We start from the raw sequence: 12038 nt of genomic DNA, 5'->3' as shown, positions 1-12038 counted from the left end.
GCAGAGCCTGGAGAGATTCCCTAAGGTAATGAGATACAGAAGGTGAGATGCAGTGGGAAAGAGCTTTATAGTAGCTGCCAGAAGCAGCCTATAAACAAGAAAAGTATTGTGAAGGATACTGGCATTCTGTTTTTTTAAGCTTTATTTTCTTCTTGAGAATGTAAAACGTAGTAGATTCTATGCCCATGCTTATTTCTCAAAATCTTAAATGAGAATTGGAAATGCAACTCCAAAATCTTCAAACCTTCAAAAGTATTTGCTCTCAAAACTCATATTCATACCATATACAATAACTTTTACCAATTTCTTCCCGTGACCTTCATATCAGCCGGAGTAAGGGGCAGAGAGGAGACTAAAGTATCCAACTCAGGCACAGTATACCACAAGCTCCCAAATAAACGTTTCATGAATTCACTATGATAAAACATAGATGGGAGAAAGAAGAGTGCCAGGTTCAGCAGAGATGAGTGTAGGTGCTCAATAAGTGTTTGGTCATTGAATAAAGATGACTAAGTATGTGCCCAAACTGAGTACTTACAACCACTCTCAAACTCCCGTAAAGTAGAGATTTTAGAAGCGTTGGCAAAAGACTGCTGAATACTAAGTGTATAAAGACACTACTACAAAACCAGTCATATTAATCTTTTCAACCCTCTAGAACAAAGGCCCCAACTGAAAGTCAGACACACTATAATTATGTTCATCCTGGTTTTCAGTCAACTTCAAAGCACTGTTATGGACCACTTTAACTATTCACTTCATACACTTTCTTCCAGAGTGAATGGGCAACCAGTCATGATATCCATGAACCCTTTACAATGTTCTACGACAGTTAAAATTGGGGACTCTTTTTAAAGATGTCAAAGAACATTTGTGTCTTTCCCATTTTCCCATTTTCTAGATACAAATATTCGTTATGTCCATAATTATGCATGAAATTCCAGAATATTTAGAAAAGAGAGTTTCAGGTACATTAAAAGAAAAGATTTATTAAATGAATGTGAGATGAAAATTCCCTGAAGAAATAGGTAAAGTGTTAATCCTATTGCCAGGGTTGACTACTTATGCACAATTAATTATTCTCACACAATATTCATTTGTGACATTGTTCCAAATTTTAAGGAAATATAAGGAATTGTGTGTGTGTGTGTACACACTTAGTTTTACTGTAACAAAGCAACCTGTACACTTTTAATGTTTAAAACTGAGCATCATCTTTCCTTTCTAGTGAAACAAAAAGAAAAATTTAAAAATAAACAGGAACAAAATTACAATAGAGAATGTCAATTGCAAATAAGATCCTACAGGTTCTGCTGATTCTCCCATCGAGTGGCAGGGCTCAAGTCATCATTAAGAGAGAATTTTATTTTAAAAGTGTCATCTTAAACTGCAAGGATGTCCGTTAAACATCACAATTAAACATACCAAAGGAGAAGCCATGTTGTCAAAATACCCACTTAACCCACCCAAACATCTCAAACCCACCCTTTGCTGACCTTCTATAACCCCATTTTTTTAAGTTTTTTTTTCTTTTTTTAAACAAGAGAAAGTAGACAGATACATGTTGGTAAATGCTAACTGTCCATATTCACATATAAACACAGTGTAATCTCTGAGCCCAATATACAGAGAAAGGAGAAAAAAAGCTAGAATTCTATGCACTACTACACAGGGGCCTAGCACCCTCCAGCTTCCAGCAGAGCTAAGGGAGCAGAAGGTTTTTCTTTTTTCCCACAGAGCATGGTGGTGGTGATTCCATAAAGTTTTTGTTGAGACAGGAGGGGATAAAAATGAATTTGGAACAGAAAGGGGTCGAGATCCTTTTCCCACTGAATTCTGCTCAAGGTATTTCCCCAAAAAATAAGTTGTGAGCCATGGTATAAAGGAGAAAAGAGACCTCAAAAACAGGTAACTGAGCACAAGAGGAGAAGGAGGGAAAAAAAAAAAAAAAGACTGCAACTTGCTCCCAGGGACTGGAGAAAATTTAAAAAGGAAGGTTGGAACACATCAGTGTTCCATTTGTCATCTTCTCCTTCATCTTCCTCTCCTTCCTCCCCCTCATCATCATCTTCATCTTCTTCACCTTCATCCTCATCCTCTTCTTCATCAATATCTTCCAATCCTTCTTCCTCTTCATCATCATCATCATCATCTTGTCCTCCCCCTTCCTCATCATCCATGTCCGGAACCAAGTAGTACTGTAATGGATTTGGCCAAATATCACCTTTGATGACCTCTCCTAACTCATCTGCACCTGCATCAGAATGATCAGTAAACCAGGTGAAGAAGTTTTCTGGTTCCTCATGCTGTCTCTTCCTGCTGGCTTTATACTGCGTTTGACTTGAACGTTTTGTCAGATCCTTTCCGGATTTCCATTTGATTTCTGTGGACTTTGAAGATGGATCACCACTCTCATTCAGATGAAATTCTTTGGAGACAACTTTATTTTCAAAGTAAGGGTTTTCATCAAAATAAAAATCTATTCTGTAACCTGATTTAATATCTTCAAATTCTGTCACTTCGACTCTTGTCAAATAATGCAGCGCCTCTTCATCCTCCTCCCCAAGCAGTGCAGACACTTGTGGATGGTTAACAAATGTTGTTACCCCCAAATTTGGGATTTTGGCGATCAATTCCGACCTCTTCTGAAAAAATGGTTGGCGGAGTTTGTTATATTTCTGTTTTACTTTCAAAATCTCCTCACTGGCTTGTTCATTAAGTCTGTCTGTTTCATTTTGTACTTCATCAATATGTTCAATTGCTTCTTGCTGTTCTTTTTCTTCCTTTGGCAAGTTCGGAGAAGCAGACGTTTCCTCTGGCCTGGAGGCAGGAGTCCGTCTCAGTTTCTTTGATTTCTTTGCTTGGGGTGGAAGTGAAGACTGGTGTTTGGGAGCCATGCTGGGAGAAAAAACAAGAATCCACCAAAGGGAAGAAGCTCGTACCAGGAGCTCTGAGAACTCATAAGGAATTTTTGATGGAGTTCAGCTTTTATTGTGAGATTGTAAATAAAATCTACTACTTTTCTAATAGGTAATTGCTAATAAGAGACATCTAAACCATCACATATTCTAATAAATAATCATGTACTTTATTAGTTCAGTGAATGGGGGCAAGATAGTGAAAAACAAGATGGAAAAGCTTTTAAGGACAGGAGAAAATAGAAATATGTAATTTTGACGTGATTATTTCAAAATCATCAGTACTTACAATAAGAGTAATCCTAACCACATATACAGTGGGATAATTTTTTTAATCACAGAAAAATAGATAAAGTTCAAAGATCATAATAGATAAGGAAAGATGACTAAAACTCTTGAAGACACCAATTTTTTTAACTAAAGGCAACACAATTTACCGACAAGAGCTATTTCAATACTTTCTGAACCTTAAAAAAGAAAATCTAATTTTATTAGCTGCTGCTGGCAAGGAATGCATCAAGTTAAAATAAAAATGTCATACAATGTGTCCTTCAACATGAAATCACCAAAGTGTTCTATGTTATTAACAACAAGCACCTTTATTATTCATAGAGAACTTCATCTCACTGCCTTTGAATTCAAGGGGGTTAACTTACTGAACAGTGTCCTCCATTTATTGCATACTTTCTCTAAAGCCCTGGACATTTCCAGCTGACAAATACAGACACAGTTTTCATTTTCAGAAACAACATTAGTTTGCTGCACCATTGGGTGAAATCCAAGCATTTAGTCAGGCTTGTTTCCCTTGCTGCCTGGCTTAGCACATGTAATGAGAATTATGTCTTTCACTTCTACGCCAACTTGAATACATTAGATGCAAGAATAACAGAGTCAGCACTATATCAAGATAGACATGACTGCAGAAAATCATCTAATATGCCTTTACCCAGGTGGCGTTCAGCTTCTAAGCATTGTAACTAATACACTATGAAAAATTAATGACAGACTACAATTTTACATTAGTCTCATAAAATTTCATAATTTAAACCATTCAATCCATTTGTTCTTTTAAGCAGAATTATCTTGAGACTTACCAATAATCTACTCAAGTATCTTTTGCCATTTTGAAAATAAGTATACAAGGAACATGCAAACATGATCAGCTTTTTGTTGAGAGGTTAAAAAAGCTATGTATCACAACAAACAGAGTATTATTTTCTAAAGAATAGTTAAAATCATGAAAAGTAAATCTGAATAATTGTATCTTTTTTACTTAGTTTTATATGTAAATTTTGGAATTTTTTTTCTGGTAAAGTGCTAGGTGCTAGACTGTACCATTTTGCGTGTATTTTCTAGTTGAAGACTTATACTCGTAAATGAAATAGATACTTCATTATCCTCAGTTTAGAGATAAACGGAGTCTTAGAGAAATTAAGTAACTCACCTAGATGAGTTAAAATCTAAACTTAGGTTTGGTGATTCATTTAATCACTGGTCTGTATGACCTCCCTAGAAAGTTTTGTCCTTCACAGAAAGTGACTACGTGCTATTATCATCTTTATCATTTTATTTCATTGTATTTGATTCCGGGTACTTATATTCTACTTAAATCCAAGTTCCTCATAGAAGTTAATACTGATAAACAGCAACTTGAACTTTTTATTGCTCTCTTGAGGTAAAGCAACTCTTGTCGTTTTAACATCCATTCATTCAATGAACTCTCATTGGCTACTGTGGTAGAGACTATTAGCTAGCTATCCCAATGGCCACTCTCAGGACCCTTCCCCTTTGCTTACCTCTGCTACAGCATTTGGATATTTTGAGTATTCACTTTTCATACTCCCTTTCAGCTAAAAGTGGTTATATGACACTGTTCTATTCAATGAGATATAAGCAAAAGTCACCTGGGGAATTTGTGGAAACATCTCTGCTGCCTGAAAAAAAGTGACAAATGTTGCTAGTGCCACCCTTTGCCTCTTCGTTCAGCCTAGATTATAAGCATAATGCCTGGAACTGAGTTCACCATCTTATGTCCGAGAGTCAAAAAGCACAAGCACAAGAGAATAACACACCAAAGATGGCAGTGCAGATATAGAGAAAAAGTCTTGAGATGCCACTCAAAACTCTGTGACAGTCGACACTTAGGCTTCTTTTACCATATCGGTAAATATCCTTATAGTTAAGGCTCTCTTGGCTGCATTTTCTGTAACTCAGAACCAAAACACAATTCAACTCCTATCTGTTCTGGCTAGATTCCATGTGCTGTGAATACAGCACACTCTTGTGAAACTCACATTCTCATGGAAAAGCATTTGATAAACAGGTAAAGAATTTAAAGTGCTGGGAAGAACAATAAAGCAGAGTAAGGGTATAGAGAATGACAAGACGCAGGGAAAGTTTCTCTAAGGAGGTGACACTTAACCTAGGTAAAATGTGGGACAAAATGATGTTTTGGAAAAAATCATTGCAAGCTGAGGAAATAGCATGTGCAAAGGCCATGAGACAAGAAAATGCCTGACATAGTTGAAAATCCACAAATGGCCAGTACGGCTGAGCCCAGTGAATTAGGAAGATCAGAACATTGCCTCAAAAGTAAGCAATTCTGTTAATATCCATGAACTTTCATTTTAAAGCCTTTTATTTATCTGGAAGCATTTAACTTCTTAAAAAGCCAGTCACTTGATTTTTGGCAATTAGCTGCCCTGCACTTAAAAGTTTTTGTAAAACATTATTCTATCTCAAATATCATTTATCCAAGGCAACCTTGGAATGATTTCAAACACACATACATTCATCTGTTTTTAAGGACACTGGTGACACCAAGGAATAGTGAAGTTTCTTCAAAATTTGACTGTAGACATGTAAGGGATGAATAACAGCACTTGCTGGGACCATAAAATCAGGTCTCTGAACAGAGGTCTGACATATTTTTCACACTTCTTTCCCTAAGATGTCCTTAACACTAACCTACAGCACTTCTTTTTTAACTGAGGTAGCACCTAAGAATAGAAAAAATTAAACAATTTCCTCCCAACATGTTCAGAAATTTTGACATCCACATTTAATGATGCACTATGGGATTTCTTCAAGTTACCATCTGTTAACAGAGGTGCTTTAGAAGCAGCAGTGCAAAGATGCTGGATATTTCCCTCCACAAGGAGACAGCTGGTAGGCAAAACAGAAAAATGATAGATGCTAATCTAAATAATATATCTGGTTTTCCTGTTCCTTTGTAGAAGCGTTATGGCAATAAGCTAAGGATGATTGCTTTTCACCTTATGCCTTAAAGAGGAAAAGTGATGGATATGCAAAAAGTTAGAAGTGTTCTAAAAACAGCATTAGAGGAAAACACTATACCATGTGGCAAGACTGGGTAGCATTTTAATGCATATTTCAATATTAATGTGTAATTGAATTCATGATAAAGTAAGTCTCTAGGACTCCATCATGAGTCTATATGTTGAATCAGAAGATAAACATAGATAAACACATCCATAGAAATAAAAATTATCAGATTATGTTTTCCTCTACATTGGATTGAAATATTCATGAAAATTCTACTCATTCATAAGAGAAAGTTTGTCTTTATAGAAGAATTCCAGCTAATAAATATCAAAGAAATGATAACATTAGAATATCACAATTTTGCAACCCAAATGAAGTCATTGATTTAAGCAATATTCATCAATGAATGAAACCATTAAGTAACAAGTTAATGGTGAACTCTTCAGTGGGAGGCACCAGGCTGTCACTACCAGAAGCCACTAATCAAACTCAGTCTTACAATACGCATGGGGCAACCTGATGTCATGCCTCCATATGTGATGTGATAAAAAGCACCTAGGACCACCTGGAAGTAGTCTGGCCAAAAAAAGTTGAATGTGAATTTAATCAAACCCCTGGAACTGACTTTAATTTACAGGGAATATGTGGAGAGGAGGAAATCTGGGCAATCACTAGGGCACTTATGAGTCAATGGCATGGGGGAAAATCTAATGAGGAGAGTGTTTTATATGAAAGAGACCATCAAATTTTTAAAATGTGTAAAGATCCATTGATACTATGTATAAAATAGATAACTAATGAGAACCTACTGTATAGCATAGGGAACTCTAGTCAGTGCTCTGTGGTGACCTAAACTGGAAGGAAATCCAAAAAAGAGTGGATATATGTATACATATAGCTGATTCACTTTGCTGTACAGGCAGAAACTAACACAACATTGTAAAGCAACTATACTCCAATAAAATAATTTTAAATAAATTAATTAAAAATGTGTAAAGATACTTTTAATCTAAAAAAGAAAAAATGGTACTGATGAACCTAGTTTCAGGGCAGGAATAAAGATGTAGACATAGAGAATGGACTTGAGGACACAGGGTGGGAGGGGGAAGCTAGGGTGAAGTGAGAGTAGCATCGACATATATACACTACCGAATGTAAAATAGTTAGCTAGTGGGAAGCAGCAGCATAGCACAGGGAGATCAGCTCGGTGCTTTGTGACCACCTAGAGGGGTAGGATAGGGAGGGTCGGAGGGAGGCTTAAGAGGGAGGGGATATGGGGACATATGTATGTGTATGGCTAATTCATTTTGTTGTACAACAAAAACCACCACAGTATTGTGAAGCAATTATACTCCACTAAAGATCTATTAAAAAAATAGAAGTTGGAGAAATGTAATTATGAACTGCATATTAGGTGATATTAAAGAATTCTCTTTAATGTTCATTATGATAATGAAACTGTAAGAAAATACCATTTTTTATTTAAGAAGTGAATACCAAAGTTTATAGGGATGAATTGCTATTATGTGTGGAATTTGCCTTAAACTTAATCAATAAAGAAATAAGGAGGGAAAGAGGAAGATAAAGTAAATATGGCAAAATTCTGATAATCTAAGTGATAGGTATAGGGATTTTATTGAACTATTTTTCTATTTTTTCATATTTGAAAATTTTCATAATTTTTAGTATTCATTAATCAGATTTTCATTAAGCAACTCATTTGAACATGTCTTTTCTAGGACAAATAATATTAGCAAAGGTAATTAAAAAGAAAATCCATGACTATTGAAAGTGCAATAACAGATACAAGCTATCATATATACATGGTGCACCACAGGTAAAAATAATTTATATTTATAATAGTATATATATTCATTAATTATTTATGAAATCTCTGTTCAATAGAAAAAATATAAGAAAATTATAGAAGAGGAGTACAAAAACTGATCTTCAGTTCTTATCAATTTTTAAGAAAAAAGTTACATCAGAGCCTACACATACAAATACATTTACCAATCTAGGATTTCATACAGAGCCATGTAGCCAACTACATATAGACTTACGCAAATTTTAATATCTGTAAATTTTTGTACAGCCCTTAAATCTTGCTTGCTTAAAAAGGATCACTGTAAATCACTGCAGTCTTTTTTGAGAGTAATCTGACAGTCTATGGTTGTCTTATTCAGTTTGAGCTGCTATAGCAAACTACCATAAATTAGGTAGTTTAAACAAACATTTATTTCTCACAGTTCTGGAGACTGTGAAGTCCAAGATCAAAGTGCCAACAGAACTGGTGTCTAGTGAAGGCACTCACTCTTCCTGGTTTACAGAAGACGGTCTTTTCATATAGTACCCTCACGTGGTGGAGAGAGAGGAAGAAAGCTCTCAAGGCACATATGATAGAAAAACCCAGAAATAACCTATTATCCAACCATTAGAAATACTTGTCAGCCAACTCTGTGAAATACTACTGTAAATATGGAGATCATATAGGTGAATACAATAGCATAAATACACAATACTGAATGGAAAGTATAACTTTAGATTCATTGAGTTTATAGTGATGTTTCTCTAACACTAGTTATAACTTTGGACATGTTATGTAACTCTTCTGAAGCTTAGTTTCCTTCAAAGAGTTATAATAAAGATCCATCAAAAGTACCCAATAAATATTAGCTATTATGATTATCATCACTTTTATATTATTAGAAGGAGTCAAAAAGAAATTCAAAAAATTGTATGTTTGAGGCAAAGGAATAATAGGTATCACTTCTGTAAATTTATTTTTCAAACCTTATATTATTTAAAATTCAAACAAAAAGCTAAAACTGAATCACATCCTTCTCAAATTTAGGATGACTTTCTTCTGTATGAATAGATAAGTAAGGCACATTTGATTTACCTAGGCAGTTTATGTGTTTGAGCTTTCAGTCAGTCAAAACCTGATAATTGAATTTAACAATACGGTTAACATGATAAATTACAATTAAAGATTTTCTATTACCCAATTTTTACATTTCTAAGGGAAAGACTAAATCTATGACTTATTTATACATTGGTAAATCTATCATTTCTAATATTGCATTTAGAAATTGGCTTCATGTTCATAAAGGAAATTATCCTATACTATTTCTTTTTGATATCTTTTTTTTTCAGCCTTTTTTAATCACGGTGTATTCACATCATAAACTGACTTAAAGAGCCTTAAATTTAGAAAAGTTTAGAAAAGTTCCTATAAATTAGAGGTTATTTATTCTGTGAAGGATGGTTAAAATTCACCTGGAGGGCTTCCCTGGTGGCTCAATGGTTGAGAGTCCGCCTGCCGATGCAGGGGACACGGGTTCGTGCCCCCGTCCGGGAGGATCCCACATGCCGCGGAGCGGCTGGGCCCGTGAGCCATGGCCGCTGAGCCTGCGCGTCCGGAGCCTGTGCTCCGCCGCGGGAGAGGCCGCGGCGCTGAGAGGCCCGTACCGCGAAAAAAAAAACAAAATTCACCTGTAAAACAATCTGGACTTAGATGAGTGTGCATGTGCGTTGTGGGGAGGGTGTCTGTGTGTGTGTTGTAAATTTTTAACTACTGTTCAATTTCTTTTTTGACAGGTTATAGGTATGTTTACATTTCTTATATCTTTATAAGCCAATTTTCTACAAAATTGTTCACTTTTTTACCTTTTCCAATTCATTCGCATATATTTCCCTTACATGATTTTCCCTTAGGATTTTTTAAATCTCTGCTAGATCTGTAGTTTTGTCCTGCTTTTGATGTTACTATTATTTATGCCCTGTCGCTCTTTTCTCAGTCTTGTTGGGCTGCAGCTTGTACAGCAGATATATATATATATATATATATATATATATATATATATATAAAACTAAATTTATATATTCTTTTTCAGATAATTTTCCCTCATAGGTTATTATAAAATATTAAGTATAGTTCCCTGTGCTATACAGTAGATCCTTGTTGGTTATCTATTTTATATATAGTAGTGCGTATACATTAATCCCAAACTCCTAATTTATCTCTCCCCACCTTTCCTCTTTGGTAACCACGGTTTGTTTTCTTTGTCTGTGAGTCAATTTCTGTTTTGTAGGTAAGTTCATTTGTATCTTTTTTTTTTTTTAGATTCCACATAAAAGTGATATCATATGATATTTGTCTTTGTCTGGCTTACTTAGTATAACTCTAAGTCTATCCATGTTGTTGCAAATGGCATTATTTCATTCTTTTTATGGCTGAGTAATATTCCATTGTATATATGTACCACATCTTTATCCATTCCTCTGTCAAAGAATATTTACGTTGCTTCCATGTCTTGGCTATTCTAAATAGTGCTGCAGTGAACATTGGGGTGCATATATCTTTTAGAATTATGGTATTATGGTTTTCTCCAGATATATGCCCAGGAGTGGGATTGCAGGATCATATGGTAGATCTATTTTTAGCTTTTTAAGGAACCTCCATACTGTTTTCCATAGTGGCTGCACCAGTTTGCATTCCCACCAACAGTATAGGAGGGTTCCCTTTTCTCCACACCCTCGCCGGCATTTACAATTTGTAGACGTTTTAATGACGGCCATTCTGACTGGTGTGAGGTGATACCTCATTGTAGGGGTTTTTTTTGTTTTGTTTGTTTGTTTGTTTTTGTTTATGTTTTTTTTGTAGTATGCGGGCCTCTCACTGTTGTGGCCTCTCCCGTTGCGGAGTGCAGGCTCTGAACGCGCAGGCTCAGCGGCCATGGCTCATGGGCCTAGCCGCTCTGTGGCATGTGAGATCTTCCTGGACTGGGACACGAACCCGTGTCCCCTACATCAGCAGGCAGACTCTCAACCGCTGCACCACCAGGAAAGCCCCCTCATTGTAGTTTTGATTTGTATTTCTCTAATAATTAGTGATGTTGAGCATTTTTTCATGTGCTTTTTGGCCGTCTGTATGTCTACTTTGGAGAAATGTCTATTTAGATCTTCTGCCCATTCTTTGTTTGTGTTGTTTTTTTGATATTGAGTTTTATGAGCTGTTTGTATATTTTGGAAATTAAGCCCTTCTTGGTCGCATCATTTGCAAATAATTTCCCCCATTCTGTAGGTTGTCTTTTCATTTTGTTTGTGATTTCCTTTGCTGTGCAAAAGCTTTTAAGTTTCATTAGGTCCCATTTGTTTATTTTTGTTTTTATTTCCATTACTCTAGGAGGTGGATCAAAAGATATTGCTGCGATTTATGTCAAAGAGAGTTCTGCCTGTGTTTTCCTCTAGGATTTTTATATCTGGTCTTACATTTAGGTCTTTAATCCATTTTGAGTTTATTTTTGTATATGGTGTTAGAGAATGTTCTAATTTCACTCTTTCACATGTAGCTGTCCAGTTGCCCCAGCACCACTGTCTTTTCTCCATTGTATATTCGTGCCTCCTTTGTCATAGATTAGTTGACCATAGGTGTGGGGGTTTATTTCTGGTATCCTGTTCCCTTGATCTATATGTCTCTTTTTGTGCCAGGGATACATTTTTATGTTAATTTCTCAGTTTAGAATTTTCTAAACCATCAGGATACTATAACTGAAATTCCAAATCCTTTTGAAGGATAGACCAAGTTTTAAATTTCACATAGGAACTTTCTCTCAAACCCAGATAAAAAAGAGGAAATCTTCCTTTTTTATCTCCTTCAGTCTCCACCCAGATGGGTGGATGTTTTTAGTCCTTTCTTGTGTAGTATACCATTTCAATACTCAGGGCATTATGCATGGGTCCTGCCTCCAATTCTGCACCTTCAGAGCCCAAGGCCTACCCTCACATCCTAGTATAGGTGTTCAAACCCAAGGCTCTAGTTGCTACCTGGCC

General features: G+C 35.8%; 1 protein-coding gene across 1 annotated transcript; it reads right to left on the bottom strand.

Moving 5' to 3' along the window:
* Positions 1 to 1198: 1198 nt before the first annotated feature.
* Positions 1199 to 2897, bottom strand: LOC131750410 (protein SET-like). Its single transcript, XM_059052866.2, has 2 exons — positions 1961 to 2897; positions 1199 to 1224 (listed from the first exon to the last, which is right to left on the bottom strand). Exons 1-2 carry the CDS (start codon positions 2895 to 2897, stop codon positions 1199 to 1201), a joined length of 963 nt encoding a protein of 320 aa, XP_058908849.2.
* Between the last annotated feature and the right edge of the window lie 9141 nt (positions 2898 to 12038).

The sequence above is a fragment of the Kogia breviceps genome, chromosome 2 (assembly GCF_026419965.1).
Source record: "Kogia breviceps isolate mKogBre1 chromosome 2, mKogBre1 haplotype 1, whole genome shotgun sequence".
Classification (NCBI taxonomy): domain Eukaryota; kingdom Metazoa; phylum Chordata; class Mammalia; order Artiodactyla; family Physeteridae; genus Kogia; species Kogia breviceps.
The sequence above is the reverse complement of the archived record's forward strand: the minus strand, read 5'-3'. Positions and strand labels throughout refer to the sequence as shown.

Bases quoted from the DNA above. Each gene is read 5' to 3' on its own strand.
- LOC131750410 (XM_059052866.2), bottom strand. From the start codon at position 2,897: ATGGCTCCCAAACACCAGTCTTCACTTCCACCCCAAGCAAAGAAATCA. The intron at 1,225-1,960 runs GTTGCAGTCTTT...TTGTTTCACTAG, and splicing joins TCTCCAGTCCCTGGGAGCAA to AAAGGAAAGATGATGCTCAG.